The sequence below is a fragment of the Drosophila subobscura genome, chromosome A, assembly GCF_008121235.1.
Source record: "Drosophila subobscura isolate 14011-0131.10 chromosome A, UCBerk_Dsub_1.0, whole genome shotgun sequence".
Classification (NCBI taxonomy): Eukaryota; Metazoa; Arthropoda; class Insecta; order Diptera; family Drosophilidae; genus Drosophila; species Drosophila subobscura.
This window is the reverse complement of record NC_048530.1, coordinates 13442582-13466662: the sequence shown is the minus strand read 5'-3', so window position 1 is coordinate 13466662 and position 24081 is coordinate 13442582. Positions and strand designations below refer to the sequence as shown.

At 44.4% G+C, this 24081-nt stretch overlaps 2 protein-coding genes and 1 long non-coding RNA gene across 3 annotated transcripts; 2 read left to right on the top strand and 1 right to left on the bottom strand.

Annotated features, from left to right (window-relative positions):
* Positions 1–7343: 7343 nt before the first annotated feature.
* LOC117903911 lies at positions 7344–8240 on the top strand. The gene is made up of 3 exons (XR_004649542.1): positions 7344–7738; positions 7807–7933; positions 7996–8240. It is a non-coding gene; the product is annotated as an uncharacterized LOC117903911 (long non-coding RNA).
* Positions 8241–8768: 528 nt separating this feature from the next.
* LOC117903909 (probable cytochrome P450 28a5) lies at positions 8769–10746 on the bottom strand. Its single transcript, XM_034816415.1, has 6 exons — positions 10484–10746; positions 10164–10410; positions 10000–10104; positions 9383–9929; positions 9049–9315; positions 8769–8964 (listed from the first exon to the last, which is right to left on the bottom strand). Exons 1-6 carry the CDS (start codon positions 10669–10671, stop codon positions 8801–8803), a joined length of 1518 nt encoding a protein of 505 aa, XP_034672306.1. The 5' UTR covers positions 10672–10746; the 3' UTR covers positions 8769–8800.
* Positions 10747–17185: 6439 nt separating this feature from the next.
* LOC117903884 (regulator of nonsense transcripts 1 homolog) lies at positions 17186–22373 on the top strand. The gene is made up of 4 exons (XM_034816383.1): positions 17186–17265; positions 17486–17922; positions 18095–21529; positions 21627–22373. Exons 2-4 carry the CDS (start codon positions 17755–17757, stop codon positions 21666–21668), a joined length of 3645 nt encoding a protein of 1214 aa, XP_034672274.1. The 5' UTR covers positions 17186–17265; positions 17486–17754; the 3' UTR covers positions 21669–22373.
* Positions 22374–24081: the final 1708 nt, after the last annotated feature.

Here is a 24081-nt window from a genome sequence, read left to right as displayed (position 1 = left end):
AGCGCCTCTTTTTGCTCTTCAATTCTTTTGCCTAAGGATACTTTATAGAACAACTTAAAAAATATGAAAAATTACTAAAAATTCATTCATTTTTTAGAACTTTAAATCGAAAAACGATTCAAACGTCTCTTCATTCTTTTCATCATTATAGTCCTCATATATCAAAAGTGTTAAAGGGCAGCGCTATCTTGATGGCGCACACTGTATAATCTCTGTATAACTCTCTTCACATAGGCCGCTGCTTGGCCAAAGCCGAGGTTTCAACTATGCAAAAGGCTACGAATAAATTCAATTCAGTTCCGAGCTTCAACCAAAGTAAAACTTCCTTGACTGTGAAAAAATCGTGTTTAATAATAGAAAAGTGAAACATAAATGGTGAATAAAATACTTGAAAATATCCTAAAATATCCTACAAATATATTTAAAAAAAAATATATTTAAACAGCAAAACTCAACTCTAAAAAAAAACTCACATAGAAAACATTTCCAAAAATATTTTAATTTACCAAGAAGCTAGTTTTGAATATTCAGTGACCAAATGATCAGAAAGGATCACAAGGATCATGGTCATAAGGATCATAAGTAAATAAAATCAAAACATTAAAGATAAAATGTTGTGCTATAAATAAAAATAATTAACCCAGATAAAAATACTGAAGAAAAATTTCAAATCGATGCAAGCAAATGGCTGATTACGGCTACTTAAATCCTTTTTGTTTGTTTGTTTGATGGTTTTATTGTCCATCAATTCGGAATTCGGAATAAAGAGATTTTATTTAAGTGACTTCCTTGCTTAAAGTTAAACAAATGACTTTATAAATTCCTTAATATTCATAAACTTGAACAATAAAATGCGGTTTCTTTTCAATTTGAAGTTATATAAAACAAAGCCCATACTTCTCTCATATTATTGAAATAAGTAAAATGTTGTTTAATAAAAACTCCATCAAACATCTGTGATCGGAATAAGTTGAACGAGAAAGGACGTGTGAGACGCTTCTTACGCGTCACAACTTTTATACCCGGCACTCAGTACTACATCTGTCATTAGCGGTTATTTGTCAAATTTTAAATTTTTTCTTCATCTGTCATCTACATCTACAACACTTCTCACACCAACACGCTCCTTTAGCTCGCCCCCCTTCCCTAGACCCACACACTGCAGACTCACGGCAGAGGCAGAGCCAGCGGCAGAACCAGCGGCAGAGCCAGCGGCAGAGGCAGAGCCAGCGGCAGACGGCCAGTGTGCGGCCACTGCGCGAAGCAGAGTGTGAATGAGAGAATTTTCAAAAAACAAATATAAGCTGCGGGACGGGATGGGTTTAGCCACGGCTATGGCAAAGGCGGAGGAACGGCAGGGGCAGACCGTCACACACTGCGCGAAGCAAATATAAGCTGCGGAACGGGGTGGGTTTGGTCACTGAAAATTAATTTCTTCATTGTGGCTATAATAATGATCCAATCGGATCTGGTGATCTGATAGATATGGTCATTCCCTACAGAATGGCGTTTTTGGTTTTCTGCTATCTTCAAAATTGTAGATTTGGGAGGTTTTCGCCCTTTTGCGGGGGAGGAAGGGGGCGGGGCTCATTTTTGAAATACACTGGTTTCAGTGTGAGCATACAGCAGTCCGGATCCAAAATTTGGTGGCTCTAGCTCTTATAGTCTCTGAGAACTAGCCGACAAACAAGACGGACGGACGGACGGACGGACGGACGGACAGACAGACATGGCTCAATCGACTCGGCTATTGATGCTGATCAAGAATATATATACTTTATGGGGTCGGAAACGTTTCCTTCTGTGCGTTACATACAACCGTTATCCGCACAAATACAATATACCCTATTTAATCTTCGAGTACCGGGTATAAAAACTGAAATTTAAACTACTTAATTCTTAGTTTAAATACGAGTATATGAACGAACACCCATATATGTATGTATGGTCAATACATTTATTTCCCTTCTTTTCTTTTGAAGCCCAAACCACAACCCCTACGAAAAATTGTATATTCCAAACGCGTTACGCGGCACAATTATAGCACATTGAAGAAGTGCAGCGCCAGCTTTTTGGGCGCTGGGCAGCAGCACCCAGTGCCCCCTGCTCCCTGCACACTGTACCGAGCGTTGCGTTAGATGCGTCGACTTCGTCGTCGTATACATACATACATATGTACATACGTATATGAAAAGCCGAAATGCAAAGATGGACACACACATACGTATGAATATAGAGAATCAGATGCCATACATATAGAAAAGAGTAATACTGGAATACTCTCTGTGCGGGCGAAGCAAAGCTCAGGCCCCAGGGGCAGCTCGTGCTAAGGCGAAAGTCTAACATCAGGAAGCGTTCATTCAGATGCAGAGCCTCGACGAAAGCAGAGCTTTTCACCTCTTTTTCGCCGTGAATAACGAACAATTTTAACGGACGAAATAAAAAGCGAATCTTATTACCGAAAGTTCAAAAGAAGCTTTTACCTGTGCGGCGGAAATGTAAAATCTCACCATAATGGCTAATGAAGTTCCATTAAAGTAATATTCAAAGTAAAGCTCTTGCATAACAAACAACACGTGGTTTCAGAAAGATTGCAGTCCCAAAAATGCATCACGCAATAAATCACCAATGGAAAATTAATTAAATCAAGTGAATTCGATCCAAAAATTAAAAAAGGATACAACAACTGTCCAAGCGTCGCGCACATGAGGTGCAATTAAACTTTGTTAAATGCAAATGTGCAACAAGTGAATAAATGAAGAACAAAAATCAAAGTTCTGCCAAAGCGAAAACTCTTCACCAGTGAGTGTCCGTCCTGTGCAAATTATTGGTGCAGCTGGAATACAGACCCGATCACATTTGGAAAAATTGAAGGCAAACAAAAATAAAAAAAAAAATATAAAAAAATCAAGCAAACTCAATCGACAATACATACACAATTTTCAAAAATTCCGACAAAATTTCCAACGATGGCAGTCTCCGTCCACGAGACCTACTCGGTATATGTAAAGGCCTATGAGCACACCAAGAAATCAAAACGTAAGTATTATTCGTTTAGTCTTATGTTTGTAGAAATGTTAATGTACCTGACACCAAAGACTGACGTAAAATATTTACAGACCACATATTTGATCCCATATTAACAAAACATTTCAAATGGAAGCTCTACAAGTTGTGCATTAAAAAAATAAAAAAGTGAGTGTCCCAATATAATAAAATATGTATACATTAATTAGCTTAAGACAATTTTGCAGACTATTTTAGGAGGCTAAAAGTTTCCCCCAATCCACATAAAAAGCCACATCACCACTTATCACCCAATTCTCAGCTACTGAAACCACAATCCGAAATTACAGACAACAGCAGCAGTAGAAGCAGAAACGGCAAGCAGCTAAAGAGGTGAGGGGAAGGGTGGGGGGTCCTCCCACATGCTGCAAAATTGCGGAGCATTGGATGACCCCCCGGTATGTGTCGACGTGGGATTTGTAACCATAGATACTGCAAGTACACAGTGCACGCGGGCCTAAAGGCATTATGAAATTCCATTCATTCAAAATGTAATTCAAATTAATCTAGGGTGCATACGAGTGTGCATGTAAATGTTACATATTTTAAGGATTTCATAGAAATTATTCCACCTTTTTATGTGTGCGGTATTGCTAGTGCTATAAGTGTGTGCCTGAAATCAAAAAATCTATGGAAATTAACTCTATCGGTATAGGACCTAAGCAGTAGTAGCCATAGAGATTTTGGCTATATTTCCACATATGTTTTGCAAGAGCTCTGCTGAATGTTGATACATATTTATACAAGTACTATGAAATTCGCATATTTGTAAGCCAACAGGTGCCATGTTGTACGTCTATTATTTCTACTAAAGTTAAGTAAACAAATATCGTTCCCTTTAATATTAAATTTTTTTTTGTATTTATTTGATAATTGTTTATTTTATGTTCATTTGGAACCAGCCTGTTCGTGTATACTCAAGCATTTAAGCCATCAAATATGAATACCTGAGCTTTCATGGCGTTCGGATGGTTTGTGCTATTATATTATAGGTGCTCTTAGTTTTAAATACTCTTTAGGTCAGTTTTCTCCTTCTCAATCAACACTACACTAGCACTACAAAATCGTATGCACATACAAATGTACATATACATATATATGCACATACATACATATATATTTTATTATATACATATGTATAAAGTCTACACTGCACATTTCTATTTTTTTACAATTTTTTTTTTTATTTAATCATAAGCATTCTGTTTAATACTATTTATATTTTATAATTTACTTAAATGCACAAAAAGTATCAGCACTTGGTCGTTTATACAATAATTATATACAACAAAATCTTGCTCTAAGAAAAAACGATTAAATGTGTATACTTATACTTGTTCTACATACATACATACATACATATGTATGTACATATGTATCTAAATTAACGAGCATCTAAACTAGTCCGTTCTAGAGACGTACTCAACATTTTGCACACTTGAATTACTTTTCCATAGTACATAGTACATTCCATGGTACTCGTACTTGCAAAAAGGGTGAATTTTACGCTTAACATTTTACATGTGTATGTAGATACGAAAGACTTTCATATTCCACATTTCACATTTGCGAACACCTACATATGTATGTACATTCCATCGCACACATTTTCTTTAAAACCCAATATGATCTATTAAGTATCTATCTATACTTGTATATACTTATAAATAAATCTTTCCTTTAATTATTCTGCAAATATTAATATCATAGAATATCTTTCCTATTCCTTTTAAATCTTATTCTGCAAAGAGGAATATCCAGAATATTTTTTATTCCCTCCAAGCCGCATTCCACAACACAAACTAAAAGTAAAATATATTTGGCTTAATTTGAGTTTCCATAACTGATTTACATTTTTTTTTATTAGTTTTCTGCCCTTTCAAAACAATTCAAAATTTAAATTCTTCGACACAATTTTGTTGACAATTTTTTTCACTAATATACATTGAGCTTGTCTGATAAATTGATGGCCAAAAATGTTAGTGATTTAAGTTTACAACAAAACGATTGGGGTCTATTTGTCTAAGGTGTGGTGACAAAACTATTGGTCGGTTATCATGGTCCGCGATAAGATCGAATGGCCCAAGCACAGCGATGACCGCAAAAGCGAGTGAACAAAAAGATTTTATTCCAATCTTTATGCGATGCAAAATGCGCTCCACCATGTAGTGGGAGGCTCCTATGTACAAAATTCGCAATGCAGAGCGAGTTAGCTGGAGAGCCATTTTTGAGTGCTTGAGGGCCAGTCTGTAGGTTCTTCTTGTGTGTGGTTCCGTATCCTTCAATTTGCTTCTTTGTCTCTCCTTCGTCTTCGAAGTAGAAGAAAATGTTGTGCACGAAACTGCCCCGAAAATGATTAATAGTTAACTTGGTTTGACATTAAATTCCAGAGCTTCTTTTAAATATTTCTAAAAAAAATGTTATATTTCAGAATTTAAAAATCCAATTGAACTTTTAAGATACGTAATTCACTTCTGATTAAATGGTTTTCAAACTTTTTGTTTAAATACTCTACAAAGTTGTACAGATTTTATTTTGGATTACAGGTCTTGAGGCAGTTGGATTCTGAGGGACAATAACAGATTGTGTTCTGGTTTGAGATGGAGTGTAGAATAGCAGCGTTCAACAAAAGTAGAGCTTTCGTTGACTGCTGTCATTATACTCAAAGATGGAGCTCTGACTTGAACCCCTATTTCTGTCAGTGTGGCCCAGTTTCCAACTGCCTGCAGGACCTGTGATCTTTACATACATATATAACAATAATTAACAAAATGTTCTCCTGATTGTTTCTGCCATCAAACCAATCTCTTCCGGCCAAGATTTTTAATTAATTCTGTTTTTCATCTTGAAGAATTCAAGACAAAAACCTGTATTAATTTTTAATGTTTATTTTTCAGAGGGATGCTAGCGTTTTCCCATATGACTTGGGTATACTACACCTTGTGTTGCAGCACTTTGCAGTTCTGAAAAGCTTATGAACGCAGCTTTCGATTGGTTTCAAAAAACTGTATAGCTGATGCTTACCGTCTTTGAAATATGATGATTTCAAATGGAGACAGCAGGCTTCATCTATAAAGTTTTTAAAGCCCATTGATAGCTGCGTTTCTTGGCTCTTCAGAACTACAAGGCGCTTCAAAACAAGGTGTAAGACTCTCAAATAATATGGGAAAATGCAAGCCTATCTCTGATAAATTCAATTGGTATTCAATTCTTCAAAAAAGGAACTTTAACTTGCCATTCCATTTTATTTCTTCAACGATTGGATTGTATCAGCTGTGGGAATATGTTAGGCGGAAAGAGTCTTATGAGCATTTACAGTTGGTGTTGGAGTTAAAGGTGGAGAGAAAAATCGCAGCACGCACCCAAAGATAATGCTTTTGCTTTCAGTTGGAATTTTACTCTCCACAGCTAACAGCAACACTGACTGTCAGTGTTCTACCTCTATGCGTTTCCAATACTGGTACTGCACCCCCATTTATGGGTAAAGATTCAATCTTTCTACTCGAGGGCTGTAACCTGAACAAAATGAATATTGGTGTTGGCTCAAGTAATGCAAACACTTGGTGGAGTTTATGGTTTTTGAACAGTAAGTGTTGGCGTCGGAGTTGGAGAGAAGAATCGCACTGAGTAGTTAAAACGAAAACGTTTTCAATTGCTTGAGGCCATTTTACTCTCCACCTTTGACTGCACCGCTAACTGCTCATCTACCATAAACTCCCGCTTGTTTCTCTGGACTTGAGTCCTTCAACGAATATTACATGTGGACATGCATACATTCTCTTATATTGAGTTGGTAGCACAGGCCTTGGGGCAGTGGAGATTCTGGGTAGCACCGATAGGTAGTGTTTGAGTTTGAGGTGGAGAGAGGAGTTCCACCATGCAACAGAAGCGCGTGCACGCTTTCGTTGTTTGATGAAGCTCGTCTATCCACCTTTGACTTGAACACTAACTGTCCGTGTTGCTCAGAATCTTGACTCCTCTAAGGACCTATGTATGCTCCCAATCAATATCAGACTTTTGGTTCGTCATTTGTCCAACCAATACAAATACAAAAATACAAGCCTATATTTTCATAATTGACCGCGAGTATTTATCAGACTCTAATAGTCTTTAGTCCAACCAATACCACCCATTATTTTCGAATCCATTGGATAAGGTTCAAGAGGACACCAAAGAGACCACAGACAGACCTCTCTGCGTTGCTCTGCTCGTTGTACGGAGCTCAGCTGCTCAGATGGGTTCCTAATTGAATAAACCCCAGCCCCACGTCTCTCTATCCTGTTCGATTCTATACTATCTTTCATATATTTTATTTTTGATAATAAAAGGGTCCAAAATTAAGTCTCCGCACTGTTGGCTACAACGTTTTTCTTACGATTTTTTTAAATATATAAACTATATATTGGAAATGTATAAAGAGCTTACAAGAGATGTAATATCTAAGGTATACATAGGTATATTAAGTTTAGAAATAGCCTTAGATTAAGTCGCATTGAAAGGAAATGATCCTGCAAATAACCACAGAAAATATGCAGAGAGCGAGAGAGCGAGAGAGAGTAAGTAATAAATTATTTATGCGCAGTACGGATACCATTCTGGATAAATATCTACACAGAGAAATGCCCAAAGCACTCAAATCTTTAACCAGAAAAGCCATCGCACAGATACAGAAGTAAGTAAATAAGCTTGGAGAAACACTTTTTGGCTAAACGATTTACTTTTTATGCAATTTTGTGTAAGATAGTGGTGCTGCATGAGAAGATGGGTTGATGTCTGTGGTGCAACTCCCTTGGGAGTACAGAATAACAGAAGGGTCCCCAACAGAATGGTATGCCAAAAGGATGCACTTGCGATGTAACTAATATTGGTAAATATTAAATGTTTAAAATGATTCCGACATTTAATCCTGCACTTTCTTCACGATTACAGCTCTCTTTGCCAGTTCTCTTTGCTACCGGCGATATTTGGCTCACCAATCAAGGCTCTGAATACTATTAAATGCTTATATTGGGTCGACCATGCCCACTGTAACAGATTAAGCTCAATTACATATACGCTGTAAAGTTTATGTTAGGACCATATATTTATGTATATACCATTACTGTGTAGAGTATACCGGTTCATCAGTTCCTTTTGGGCGCTGATCGATCCTTTTGAAAGTCTTTTTCGACCAACATCCATTGATCAGCCCCACAGACCTACAACTTATATAACTATAAACTTAATGTGCAAATTTGATTGTGAATGAATACCATAGGATAAGGGTGAAAAGAAAATACTATATTTACCTAAAAGTATATTAAATGTCTTATGTGGAAACTGAATAAAATTGTTTGTAATCTTTCAAAATCACAATCTTACTTATTATTATCAACTCTCTTCAATGCTTGATCTTTAGTTGATTATTTGAACATATTCGGATTCGCAATTAATGGATTTGTTGTGTCAGATTAAGAGGTACGAGTAGTACACATACAAATGAATGCACTATAAATGGCTGGCGAATCTACATAAAGCAAATTATCAACACCACGAGTACTACCCTTACTCGCGTAACGTTTGCCCCTCTCATTCACTTGTATCAGCACACAGCCATTTCCTTAATTGACACTCATTAAATTTATTAAAACAAAAAAAAAGCACACACACACAAACACAAACAAATATATTAATAAATACAGAGCGAAAAGCGGTTGACCATCGGTGGTTTGGGTGGGTCCCCACATTGCGACATTCAAAGCGCCTCGAGGTCTAGCCAGATGCCACCTTGCAAGCTAGGAATAACGGCCACGGGATCATAGAGGTTGTCCTTGCGAGTCTTTGGGTTCACCTTGACATTATATTTAGTTATTAGCTCAACGGCAGCCGCCTTGATCTGAGCCATGGCAAAGCGCATTCCTATATACAGATGTACGTAAATTTTAGGGAATAATATTCATTAGGTATTTGTATTCCTCAAGTGATCCTCTGAACTTTACTCACCAATGCAGACGCGTGGACCATCACCGAATCCCATGAAGGTGCCACTTTCGCGGAACTTCTTGACCGCATCGGGCTCCATAAAACGATCGGGCTGGAAGGACTGCGGTTCGGGGAAGTAGTCCTCGTCCAACATGAAGCAGTAGTGGGGTACCACAACGCTGGTGCCCACATCCACAGTGAAGTTGGGGCCATCCTTGTTGGGCAGCTCAATGGCCTCGGTGCAGAGTTTGATGGACATGAAGCCGGGTGGGAAGATGCGAATCGTTTCTGGAGATGGGAAGTACAAGAAATTCAAGCACATAAGTATAAACCATATGGCAGAAGGTGCTCTCACCTTGCACACAAGCATCGAGGAAGGTTAATTCATTTAGCTTCTCGAAATTGACAATGCCATCCTTGACATGAGCACGGATCTCCTCTCGCAGGCGCTTCTGCTCTTCAGGATTGCGTCCCAGCAGCAACAGCATGTGGGCGAGCACTGAGGCCGTCGTCTCGAACCCATCCAGCAGGAAGGTCATGGTGTGCGCCAACAGCTGGCGTGTGTTCATGTCCCGCTTCTCGCCCAGCTGCAGTATGTAGTCGAGGAAGTCCGTGCGCTCAAATTGCTTCCCACCAGCCAATTGGGCACGCCGTGTCTGCACAGCGTTCTCCATGAGCCCGACAAAGAACCGTTCCACCTTGAGCGGCACAAAGCGCAGCTTGATCAGGCGGCCCAGGCAGGGGAAAGTGCTGACGACCACAAAATATAGGAGAAAGGTCCACGGCTGGTTGAACAAATCCTTGATGTGGCCCATAATGGGTGTGGGATTATCCGAGAAGCTCTCGGCACTGAGCCCCAGCACACAGTCGGTGACCATCTCAGAGGTGAAGCAGAGACTCATCTGCAGATGGACATTCACTTAATGGTAACACTCACAGGGAGTACTCTGAATTGGGTGGGGGAGTACTTACATCCTTGGCATTGATGCCCTCGGGTGCACCCAGACGTATCTGCTTGTCCACCCACTGATTCAGCTTCTGGCACACCTTGTTCGTCACTGGATAGACCGTTTTAATCTAACATTGGAATATGTTGAGAGTACTGGCTGGGGGAGGACTATGCTGACTAAACTCACTCGACTCATGGTCAGGCCTGGGGTTACATCGGCGCGACGCTGCTTCCATTTCTCGCCGGTCAGCGAGAATGGATTATTGGCAAAGATGAAGTCGGTCTTCTCGTCGATCATTTTGGACAGCTCGTTGTCGTGGAAGTGCTTGAAGTCCGAGACAAACACACGTCGTCCCAGTTCCGGATTAACCACCAGCAGCTGTGGCACACGTCCACCGAATACACCCACAGCATCGTATTTGTTCTTGTACTTCCTGCAGGACCATAGAGCGGTAACCATAGATACAAATGGGTAGGAATATGTTTTGAAATGTGTCTGCCACTTACACATAGATGTCATTGATGTCGTAGATTGCATTTCGCTTCATGTTGTACATGTTGGGATAATTGCCAGTGGGAACCCTTGGCTTGGGTCCCGGCACCCTGCGCTTGCGCCAGTGGTCAAAGTTCCAGCTCATCAGCAGGTACAGCAGACCGACCGTGGCCAGCCCCAGGGCCAAAGTAATCAGAATCATTATTAATATTCTTCCGTCTGTGCTAAATGGTGTCCGCTCGCACTGAAGTCTACGAAGCGTTTGTGCGGCTCCCCCGTTCATTGAGCGCTACTTGTAGCCTACCCGTGGAATATCCACTTCCCGGGAGAGCTGGTCGAGTGTGTGAGAGCGCCACTCAGCAACAAACAAACAATAAGAGTACCCGCAGAGCACCAGTAGAGCACCAGTGGCAGCAGTGCCCGTGCCTGATAGCGTTCTTATCACAAATTGCAGGCGGCAGATCTCCGATTCAAGCTACATATTTATTTACAATCTTTTTCACAATACTCGTAAAATGTTTGCTGTTGCAAAGCATAAAGAAATGTTGAAATAGTTAAATCAACACCCACATAAAAAACGAACCATGGATTAGACTTCTTTGTTTTTAGTATATTTACATCAGGGCTCGGCACGGCCCTATGTAAAGCGTATAGGACAAGCCGCTGCTGCTGCGCTGCACCTCACGTACACGCGTATTATAGTGAATTGTATGTGTGCCGAACCCTGATTTACATACATACATACATATAGTGTGGAGTGAGAGTGAGAGAATAAAGCTTAATTGATGCCTCAAAGCACAAACTGCGCAGATCGTGTGGGCAGGCCAGAATAGAATCATGAGCGGCTGTGGGGGGGCCGATTTGTGATGACTTTGGCTAATTTCAAAATCAGGTTTTTGTGCATGGAGAGACTCTCAAGTGTTTTCATTCGAAGCTGGCACACCCACACAAAACGTTTGGATTCAATTTCACAATTAAGTAAAAGGTTTACCGCATAATTAGCTTATCGTTCAATAATGTTTATCTACTAAAACACACACATCTCTCTGATAAACAGTATACCATAAAAACTGTATGGAACATACATATGTATGTATGTATGTACATTCGCCGATTGCCATGCAATGGACAGAGGGTAAAGCCTTATTAATTATCAATATCAGTACCCCAACGGGATAATATGCGTTCAAGCATGAGTTTTGTCATCTACAAACAAAAATATTTATAAAGATACAAATTTCGCACTCAAAGGTACCGGCTGTCCCGCATTTCGCGCTCGATTCGCTGTAGAGCTGCCAGACGATCATTAAAAATTAGGTATAATATCGCACAAGAGTATTGATATTTTTCTTTAAGCTACCCTGAGCACCGATGAACGTGCAAGTAGAATCAAAGGTGCGGGTGATCCTGATGTATCGATGATAAATTACAAATAAAAAAACTGTGTTTATCATAGTATCCCCAAAAAAAAATGCAGCCAATCTTGTGAAAGATTGTTTCTACAACCGGAAGTGCAGGGCGAGAGTCTTAGCTTGTCTGTAAATAAGTTTACAACTAATATTAAAATCGAGGAACATGATTTCCGATCAACAAACTGTTAGGGACGGCTTTTGGAGGTAGCCGATAACCGACAGGGCTGGAGAAGGAGAGGAGGCAGCGGCCTCTGGTGTGGATCCTGGGAGGCTGGAAAAGGGTTAGAAGGTGGCAAGGAAGAGGAGAGAAGAAAAACGTGTGCGTGGAGGTTAGATTTGGATGAGGAGTTTCCGGGAAAAAGGGAGGCCAGAAGGAAATCGCCAGAAAAAACTGGAAGAAAAAAGATTTTAAAAAAATAATAAAAATAAAAATAAATAAGTGAGCAGCCCATACACCAAAGGACGACAACGAGGCGACGACAGCACAGCGGACATCATTCAAGGAGCCGACAGCTGGGTCAGCGCCAAGACTGGCCCGGCCGGAGCACCCCTGGAGGAACATACAGGGAGCGGCAATCAGCGCGAACGGCGGCCAGATCCAGACGAAGACACCAGACCCGCACCGGCGACACGCACACCGCAACATACACACCCATCACATACAACACACGTCACATCGTACACACATCACATCATACCCACATCACACACACCAAAAACCCGCATGTATTAACGTAGAAAATAGAACGTAAACACATACATATATTAACACCATTAAAATTATATACGAGAAATAATACCCTGCACCCAACAAGCCCCATCACGAATTCACACACCATACCCTTTCTTTCTCTACAACCTCCTCCGCAATTCATATATTTATTCCCGGTAACAATCATCACTTTACACAAGCACACATACTTTTTTTTGGATGTAAGATTCCGTACACAACTCATATCACAGATATACCTTCTCGGACTGAACAGTCCACAGTACGCAAATTAAAATAAAAAATAAAATAGAAAAAAACAACACAAAGTATTTTAGGATAGTTTTTTTGTTAAGTTCCAGTTCGTCAATCTATGTAAGCGGAGTCTATTTTCCCCGAAAACCACACCCTTTCTAATTTATACACATGCAATAACTACTAACAAGAGCTCTTTTTAGTTTAAGTTAACCATTTGAATTTGCATTTAAATTTCTATTACAGCCGGTTTGTTGACATTATATTGGGGATGCCACCTCGGGCGAAAAAATAGAATCCGTCAGTATTTTTCTTTGAATGTCAGTATTTTTATGTTAGTATTTATTTAATCCGCAAGGTAAAAGTCAGTCAAGGTGAAAATGTTTTAGGAATTAAGTAGATTTATAAGACGAAAGAAATAATGAATTATATTTGAAGATTTGAAAGAAAAATGAAAGTGGAGTAGAGATCCTTAGTTTGGGTGGGACGAGAAGGGCGGAAGAGTGAACCTAATGTTTTGTTATGGGAACGCTCAACAGGTTGAACGCTCATGGAAGGGAGGGACTCGCAATGGTCAAATACAACACCGACTGACCCCGCCGAAACGAGTGCCAATGTAGATGCGTAAAAAAAAAAAAAAAACTAGATCTGTCCGTTGCACGCGAGAAAGTAGGTTTTTTTTGTTAAATCCGTCCCCTGGCTATCGGGTCGGAAACACCCCTGACTTCCCCGAGAGCTAGCCGGGAACGATAGACCAGGGCGGCAAAAAGGCGGATCATAACAAATGGCGCCCAATCAAAATGAATGGCATCGGTTTTAAATGGGGGGTCGAAGATACCCTGTTTGAGAGTGAGCCAGAGAGTTAGAACTCAGCTGGTCCGTGAGCCGGGAATAGACCCCAGCCATAGTAGCCGTTGAGGAGGAGAATTCAGCAGGGGTCTCCAGAGTCGTGGTCCTGGGGTAGCCAAATGGACTATAGCCACGTTGTCCGACTCGTGGAGGCCTCGAAGAGATTTGACGAGTGGATACCTCGAGTTGTGGTCCTGGTGTAGCCAAATGGGCTACAGTCACGTTGTCCGACTCGAGGGGTCCACGGATCGGATCGGAAGAGTTGTCGGGGGTCTCTCGGGTTGTGGTCCGTGCGGTGCCGAGAAGGCATCAGCATCGTTGTCCAATTCGGGGGGTCCAAGACAATTTAAACAAAACAGTAAGGGAGTTGGCACTCCAAAGAAAAAAAAAGGCGGAAATTAATTGCGAGGGAAAAGGATTGGTTCACTCACCGACTGCAAACTTGAATTGCAGGTGTCTCTCGTCTCGCCCAACAGATTGTTTAGTTGCAAGGGAATATTTGTCTTTGTTTACGTGTTTATTCTCGAGGGCTGAATATCCTCACTAACATTGGATACAGACAATTTTAGAAGTAGGATTAAATACATAGGTCAGCGGAATAGGGTTTTGTTTTGGTAGAAGAGTTATTTACTTGTTAGCTTTATTATTTATTTAGACGAATAAGTGTACATGGATGTTTATTTATTTATTTAGATTTAAAACTATTTATTTATTTAAACAATTTTTGGGGGTTTAATCGCAGATTTATTGTTGGAGTGTTTATTTATTTATTTTCTCGTCGTCCTTCAGGGTGTTTATGTTTTTGGAATAGGTTAGGTAGTGGAGAAAGCCGTGTTTACGTATATTAAGGCGAAGTAGGAATCGGAGAGTGGAGAGATTGGTGTATGAGTGAACCGGCGGAATTCAAAGGGTCGGGGAAAACTAGGCGAAGTCCGGAGGTTCCGAGAAGGTTCCAGCCATACAGGATGCCGACTACTAGGTCCCAGGACGGGAAACCCGGCACAAGACCAGAAAGGGCGGTGATGGAACTGGAAGATCCGGAGGAGGGGCTGTAGGAGGCCAGCCTCCAAGTCACAGAGACCGCGAGATACCCAGCGATCTGAGATCGGCCGTAAATTTGGCGATAGCTCAGGCTCAGGAGACGTATCGGGCATCGTTTGGTCAACAGATGGAAGCGCTCAGGGCCTCGATGCAAGCGGATATGCTCGAGTTCATGAAGGGTATAAATGCGGTAGTCGGCTCGCTGAAAGCGGAGCAGACTCTAAGCGACGCAGATAAAAGAAATCGAGGGTCGCACAACACCAGTCTTGGAGGAGGTCCGCCGGAGATTCCCGCGAACCAACAGGCACAACCGACACACTTGTTCGTGGACAACCGGACGTTGGAAGCCGAACAGAGACCGAGCATGGAGCAGAGACCCGTTGAGGACTGGCTGTTCAACGTAAGGGCCCGGGAGCACAGGCAAATGTAAATAGGAGTCGTCCCAGCTACGGAGAGGCCAGGCAGGAGCCGGTGCAAATAAGGAGATGGGGACTGAGCTTTGATGGCGATCCGAAGGGAATGCCGGTATCGGAGTTCATATTCCGAGTGGAGCATTTGCAGACGGTGTACCAGGTAGCATGGGCGGAAGTGCTGAAAGCTTTTCACACTCTGGTTACGGGCCATGCTAGGGACTGGTACTGGATGTATGTACGGACCGCAGGTGTGCCGGACTGGCCTAGCCTGAGATATGGACTCCAGCAGCAGTTCCAGGTGCGAAAAACGGAGTTCGAGCGAGAACAGGAGCTCAGAGAACGACGGCAGCGACACGGGGAGTCGACAGACCAGTACATCCAGGAGATGCTGTTGTTGAAGTCGAGATTGGTGAATCCATTTTCGGACTACGAGCTGATTAAGATCATCAAGATCAATGTCAAGGACTCCATCTCGAGGGTGATTTACCCGATGCAGATTCCGAATCTGCAGAAGCTGCGGGAAGAGTGTGCCGAGGCCGAGAAGCTGCTGACGACCCGATGGGCAAGGATTGGTCCAGATTATGGGGTGCTAGGCGCAGGGAAGATCCCAAAGTGCACGAGGTCGAAGCGACGAATCACGAGCTGGAGGATCGTACAGAGGCATTAGAGGCCGTCTATAGGACGAAGGATTCGGGAGGTGACCGGGCACAATTGAAGTGTTGGAATTGTGCGCAGCCAGGACACACATATTTTGAATGTGAGTCAGAAGTGCGGAACATATTCTGCTACAAGTGTGGGTCTGCCGGGGTAATCCTCCCTAAATGTCCGAAATGTCGGCCGGGAAACGGGAGAAGGAGCACGACGCAATTGGAGGGGTCGCGTTCCACGAGCAGCCAATAGTTCTGCCCTCCAACTATACGGTAGAATTACATGCAGGGGACATACCTAGAATTAAGGACAATAATATACATAAAGCAATTTATAAAATAAACCAAGCGGTGTTACCTGAGGCGAGAGGGTCCGAGCGTAAGCCGTTACAGGAAAGGTGGCAGCGGTATAACCAGGCCAGGAGAAGAATATTGGGGGACCAGCGGGCGGAGACAAGCCTAACGAGGTCGGCTAGAGCACAGAGGGCTCGGGACCGGTTCCGGATACGCCAGAGGAAACGACGTGGCATATGTGCAGCAATCCGTTCTGCAGTAAGCTGGGACGAGAAGGGCGGAAGAGTGAACCTAATGTTTTGTTATGGGAACGCTCAACAGGTTGAACGCTCATGGAAGGGAGGGACTCGCAATGGTCAAATACAACACCGACTGACCCCGCCGAAACGAGTGCCAATGTAGATGCGTGTAAAAAAAAAACTAGATCTGTCCGTTGCACGCGAGAAAGTAGGTTTTTTTTGTTAAATCCGTCCCCTGGCTATCGGGTCGGAAACACCCCTGACTTCCCCGAGAGCTAGCCGGGAACGATAGACCAGGGCGGCAAAAAGGCGGATCATAACAAAACAAGAACGGTTTTACACAACCATTTAGAACAGTTCAGGGGAAAGCTATTGTGATATAATTTTTGTTAAATGAAAGCTCTCAGATTAGATTAATTTTTTTCTACCAAGCCGCATTTTGTCGCAAGAAAATTTTGCACATCTGAGGACTGGGATTTAAGTTCGTTTTACCTCGGTATGTTTACGGTATATTTTGTCAATTATTCGGTATATTCGGTATATTTTTGAGGGTCAGGTGATATATTTGATCGATAAATTCGCGGTCACACTGAAACATCCTGGCTTCGGAACAGGGTGACCGTTTACGGTATATTTTATACTTTTCGGTATATTTTGGTTGTGAACATTTCGAGCCCGAAAAAAACAGATTTTTCCTAATCCAAAGATCTCCAATAAAGAAATAATATGGTTTTGATACGTTTTTATTTAAATAAATAATTTTATTTCCACGGTATATTATGAAGATGCCATGGTATATTTTGGTATATTTACGAATGCCTGACGGTATATTTTATCGATAATTTCGCGGTCACACTGCTGCGGAAACAAATAACATATTTATTTAATTTTTAACAGGGCATGCAACTGGGAAATAGTTTCTTTTTATTTTCATTACGTACGTCAGATCGCTTTCGTTTCGGAAACAAAAAAGTTCAGAGATTGTTGTGCATTGATATACTTGTTTGACCCTAGAGAGGCTCTGGCGTGTTGCATGCTGAACGCGCCGCGAGTAGAGCATTATTTCACGCGCAAAATCCTTGTCCCATCACCTTAAAATCTTTCCGCTCTATTCCTTACTTTTTTTTGTTTTTTTTTTATTTTTGGTTGTGCCTCAGCGCGTGGGCAGCACAGAAGCAAAAAGAAAACTGCCAACAAAACAAAAAACCCACACTCCACACCGAAGCACCGCGCAAGCCCTACCGAGTGGCCCCGTCGTCGTCGGTGCGTGCGAGGGTAAGAAGAACAAGCAGCAGCAGCAGAACAAGAAGAAGAAGCGTAAGCAGTAAGCAGCAGAGGCAGCAGCAGCAAAAACACGGCAATAACACCGTGTCCGCCGCCACAATTACAATTTTGGCAGAGCAGCAGCAGCCACTGTGACCGCGTCATGAGCGTGGACACGTATGCGCCCAGCTCGGCGCTGTCGTTCCTGGACATGGACGACAACGAGCTGATGCCCGGTGCTGACACCCAGCCGACCCAGTACGACTACCGTGACTTCACCATGCCCTCGAACTCCCAGAGCCAGACGCAGGGCGAGCTGATGGAAATAAGTGTGAGTATCTCTCTGCGTGTGTGTGGGTGTGCGTGTGTGTATGGTTGTATTGCGCGTGCTAAAGTGTGTGCTCGGCAGCAGCAGCAGCTGTCAGCCGCAATGCTGGCTTTGACACTTGAATTAAGTGAACTTACAATAAATACATTTAACACAAACAAACAAATATTTACAGCGTCGTCGCTCGGTGGGTGAAATGCATCCACGTTTGGCCAGCATCACAAACGATCTCGGAGACTTGCAGTTCGAGGAGGAGGACGATGAGCATGGCGGCTCGTATGTGAAGGAGCTGCCGCCGCATGCCTGCAAGTACTGTGGCATCCATGATCCGTCCACTGTGGTCATGTGCAACAACTGCAAGAAATGGTTCTGCAATGGTCGTGGCAGCACCTCTGGCTCCCACATCATCAATCATCTGGTGCGCGCCAAGCATCGCGAGGTGACGCTCCATGCCGACGGTCCCCTGGGCGAGACCGTGCTCGAGTGCTACTCGTGCGGCGTACGCAACGTCTTCGTGCTGGGCTTTATACCAGCCAAGGCCGATTCCGTGGTGGTGCTGCTCTGCCGCCAGCCATGTGCGGCCCAGAACTCGCTGAAGGACATGAACTGGGATCAGGACCAGTGGAAGCCGCTGATAGCCGATCGCTGCTTTCTGCCCTGGCTGGTGAAGCAGCCCAGCGAGCAGGGCCAGCTGCGTGCACGCCAAATCTCGGCGGCGCAGATCAACAAGCTGGAGGAGCTCTGGAAGGACAACATCGATGCCACGTTCCAGGATCTGGAGAAGCCAGGCATCGACTCGGAGCCCTCTCAGGTGCTGCTGCGCTACGAGGATGGCTATCAGTACGAGAAGACATTCGGCCCCTTGGTGCGCCTCGAGGCCGACTACGACAAGAAGCTGAAGGAGTCGGCCACCCAGGAGAACATCGAGGTGCGCTGGGATGTGGGCCTCAACAAGAAGACCATCGCCTACTTCACCCTGGCCAAGACCGACTCGGACATGAAGCTGATGCACGGCGACGAGCTGCGTTTGCGCTACGTGGGCGAGATGTACAGTCCGTGGAACGAGATCGGACATGTGATTAAAGTGCCTGACAATTTTGGGGACGACATCGGCCTGGAGCTGAAGTCCTCCACCAATGCCCCGGTCAAGTGTTCCAGCAACTTTTCGGTGGACTTCATCTGGAAGTGCACCTCCTTTGACCGCATGACACGCGCCCTACGCAACTTTGCCATGGATCGCACTTCGGTGTCGAATTTCATTTACTCGCGTCTGCTGGGCCACGGCCGACCCGATGCCAATGATGATGTGCTCTTCCGCGGCGTCCAGCCCAAGCTGTTCAGTGCCCCCAACTTGCCGGACCTCAATCGCAGTCAGGTGTACGCCGTCAAGCATGCCCTGCAGCGCCCTCTGAGCCTTATCCAGGGCCCCCCGGGCACTGGCAAGACCGTGACCTCTGCCACCATTGTGTACCAGCTGGTGAAGCAGCACGGGGGCACTGTGCTGGTGTGTGCCCCCAGTAACACGGCCGTCGATCAGCTCACAGAGAAGATCCATCGCACCAACCTGAAGGTTGTGCGCGTCTGTGCCAAGAGCCGCGAGGCCATTGACAGTCCGGTCAGCTTTCTGGCTCTGCACAATCAGATCCGCAGCATGGAGACCAACACGGAGCTGAAGAAGCTGCAGCAGCTCAAGGACGAGACTGGAGAGCTCAGCTCGGCGGATGAGAAGCGCTACCGCAATCTGAAGCGCGGCACCGAGAACCAACTGCTGGAGGCTGCCGATGTCATTTGCTGCACCTGCGTGGGCGCCGGCGATGGCCGCTTGTCGCGCATCAAATTCACTTCCATTTTGATTGACGAATCCATGCAGTCCACAGAGCCCGAGTGCATGGTGCCCGTGGTGCTGGGCGCTAAGCAACTGATTCTCGTCGGCGATCACTGCCAACTGGGGCCAGTGGTCATGTGCAAGAAGGCCGCTCGCGCGGGCCTCTCGCAGAGTCTGTTCGAACGTCTGGTGGTGCTGGGCATACGCCCCTTCCGCCTCGAAGTGCAGTACCGCATGCACCCAGAGCTGTCGCAGTTCCCCTCGAACTTCTTCTACGAGGGATCGCTTCAGAATGGCGTCTGTGCGGAGGACCGACGCCTCAAGCTGGACTTTCCGTGGCCACAGCCAGAGAGGCCAATGTTCTTCCTCGTCACTCAGGGCCAGGAGGAGATTGCCGGCTCGGGCACATCGTTCCTCAATCGCACTGAGGCTGCGAATGTGGAGAAGATTACAACGCGCTTCCTAAAGGCGGGCATCAAGCCCGAGCAGATTGGCATAATCACCCCCTACGAGGGACAGCGGGCGTATCTTGTGCAGTATATGCAGTATCAGGGCAGCCTGCACTCGCGCCTCTACCAGGAGATTGAGATTGCCAGCGTGGATGCGTTCCAGGGACGCGAGAAGGACATCATCATTATGTCGTGTGTGCGCTCCAATGAGCGCCAGGGCATTGGCTTCCTCAACGATCCGCGACGCCTGAATGTGGCCTTGACCCGTGCCAAGTATGGCATCATTATTGTCGGCAATCCCAAGGTCCTGGCCAAGCAGCAGCTGTGGAATCACCTGCTCAACTTTTACAAGGATCGCAAGGTGCTCGTGGAGGGCTCACTGAACAATCTCAAGGAGTCGCTGATCCACTTCCAGAAGCCCAAGAAGCTCATCAACACCATGAACATGGGCGCCCACTTCATGTCCACCATGGTGGCCGACGCGAAGGAGGTGATGGTCCCGGGCTCTATCTACGACCGCAGCGGCGCCTACAATCAGAACCGTCCCATTGCCAGCTCCAATCAGATGCATCAGCAGAACGGCGGCAACTTTGGGAGTCCCTATCATAGCTCGCCTCTGGGCTATGGGGCACCCAGCGGCAGCAATGCTGGCGCCATGCTCAATGCTGGCTCAAGCATGGCCCCAGGCGGCGGAGGAGGCAATGGCAATGGCGGTGGAGGTGGAAATGGCAACAACAACTACGGCAACAGCAGCACCTCGGGTGGCAATGGCGGCGGCACCGGAGGCGGCAGTTGGGCCACTGCACAGCAGCCACTCATGCAGCACGATTCGATCAGCTACATATCGAACGAGCACGGTGCGGCGGCCCTCAGCAACATGCCAGTGCCAGTTGGGATGTTCATGAATATGAGCAACCTGCCACCGCGCTTCTACAATCAGCATCAGCAGGCCATTTCGGCGGCCAAGCAGAACCGTGGCCTGCCGCCGCCATCGACCACGGCATCGTCGTCGACGGGTGGCAATTATAACATCGCTGTGGGTCCAGGCAATGGACCAAATCCTGGGCCAAATGTTGGCAATGGCTCAGCCAGCAGCAGCAGCAACCACTTGGTGAGTGGCGGGGGCAGCAAGAAGAAGTTCGCAAAGAATCGTGGCGGTGGGGAACAGACCGGCAGTGGCATTGGGACACCCTTTAGCCAGCAGCCGGCCACGATGTCCCTGCAGATGACCCAACCGGGTGGATATACGCTGTCCCAACAGCCAGAAATGTCTCAGGATTATGGACAGATCTCGCAAATGGATGGACTGCTCTCCCAAGATGTGTCCCTCAGTGTGGTGAGTAGATTGATTGACTCTGTTGGTCCTGTTCTGCTTATTGATGTTCCATCTTGCTTTTGCTTTTGCTTTTGCTTTGGCTGCTTTTTCGTTGCAGTCGGGCGAACGCAGTTTGAATCAGTTCTCGCAGCCTTATTGAGAATCCGGCAAGAGGAGCAACAAGATCCACAGACGAATGAATACCAGAAATTACCAGCGAAACAAATACGAAACATCCAACAGAAACAACAAAAAACACTCAGCTTTTTGGAAGACAACAAACAAATGGAGAGGCAGGAGGCAGCAGCTGCAGGCAGCAGAAAGCGGAAAGCAGGAGAATCAGATGAATAGCATACGATAACCGGATACTTAGAACACCATTTTTGGGAACACGCATGATTCAGAGTGGGAAGCCAAGAGGCCAGCGACCACACACACGCGATTGGGGGAAAGAAAGCAGCGCAGACACAGCAGACAGAAAGCAGACACAGCGGCCGCCGCAGCTACTCAATATTTATTGGAGTGAAATGCAACGGAGACGGACCTGAAACTGCGGCGACGTTTCCAGCGATAAACGCGCCAAAAACTTGCAGTTGGGGGCAGGCCACAAACACACATAAAAGTGGGCCACAAAGGACCTTGCCAACCCCCCACCACCCGTACACTTTGCGTACACAAAACGATGAAGGATGACGATGACGATGCCCTGTCGACAACGATAGGTTTTTTTTCAACACTGCTCCACGGGCGGACTGTTTTGCGTGGAACAACCAAACTCCCCCAACCCGCCTTAAGGACACGAATTGCAACACGAATTATTTGTTGCGGCTCACCTTCAGTACAATTCTTCAGCTCCTTCTGATCCTAAAATGTGGGATTTATTTACACACCACACAGAAACATACCACACAAACACACCACACAAACACCACCAAATTCACGCCTTTCTGTTGTACTTTGTAGATCTTAAAATTCTGAATTAATTTCTGTATGCATTCGTTGCCACAAAACAAAACAACAAACACACAAACAACACACACACACACACACACACACACACACACACACACACACACACACATACACAACACACAAAAACAAAAACGAAATGAAGAAAAAAAGAAAAAACCAACCATTAAGAAACGTTTTTATACAATCGAAAAGCATAGAGGAAAGAGAGAGAAATCATTTCAAACGAAAAGCAATAACAAATCAGGAAAAACACCTAGATAGTCGATGGTTAAGCAAACAACAATTTTCAATCACATGGGAACGCTGGCGGCCCCAAAAAAAAACAAAATCAAAGGCTGCCAAAAAAAACACCATCGTCAGACGGTACAGCAACGGAGATGATGATGAATGTCTATACTATAGACATCCTATAGACTCTATAGGATAAGCGTGTGTGATCTTCTACCCTCCCTCCCCCGCAAAAAAAGAAACCCCCGAACCGAATCAACCCACAAACTCACCGCATAAGGATGGTTAGGAATAGAACGGACACAACGGACCGACGACCACATCGGATCTGTATGGATGACAGTTAAAGTTTTGCAAAAAATTAAAATGAAAATATGCAAAATGCCTGTTGCGAATGTTTTTAAAACGATATAAATGAAAATGGTATATTTTTTCTACTGCGCAAAGAAGAAGGTGGAGAGTTGATTCGTTCCCCCCAGAAACAAAAAGAAAGCAACAATTATGTAACGGACCCAGAAGAAGGCACACAATAAAATGGTTATTTTTCTTAATACATTTTATTCTGTTGTTTTCGGCGGGGAAAACATTTCAATAAATAATTACAATTTTTATTTGCGACAAAACCGAAACGAAGTGGTCTAATTTATATTGGATTTGGCTGGGTTGGTGGCTATTTTATGAGGTCTGAAGAAAAGGGAGGTACACAACAAACACTTGAAAAGCAATAACACATTTTTCTCTGGTTCAAGCCACGCTCACAACTGAACCTGTAAGAGCTTTAATAATAATAGGCCTAGGCTTTCACACGATCGAAGACCCAATCATAAAAGCGAGCTGCTATCAATCATTACATCATTCGTTGGTGTGGGCTTATCTGTGTACCCTTCTCATCAGGCATCCCTCTGGACTGCACGCAATCAATGCCATCAAAGTCTTCATGGATTCCTCCCCTTACACTCCCTAATATCGGCCATAATCAAGACTCGTGCAAAGTTTACATTTGTTTGGGAGTTGGGTGTTTGTGTATATTTGGATTGGAACACAACTTGCGTTGGCACATATGTAGTTTCGGATGACATTCTTGAATCAAAAGTGGAGAGAGAGACATGCCAACGGAGCGGGTTTCTGGCTCCGCGTGGATTGTTTACAATAATTGGAGTTTGAATTAGTTTGTATAAATAATGAAAGAAAGGGAGGAGAAAAAGGATGAGGAATGGTAGTAAACATTTAACGAAATATGAGCGATTAAAATTCAAAGAACACTCAGGGCCCACACAGAGGCGTAATTCTTTCAGATCGCTTTTCGTTGCTTGCGGGGTCTCGGTAATCTTTGAATATTAATTTACAAAATTGTTTTAAATACATTTTTTTTG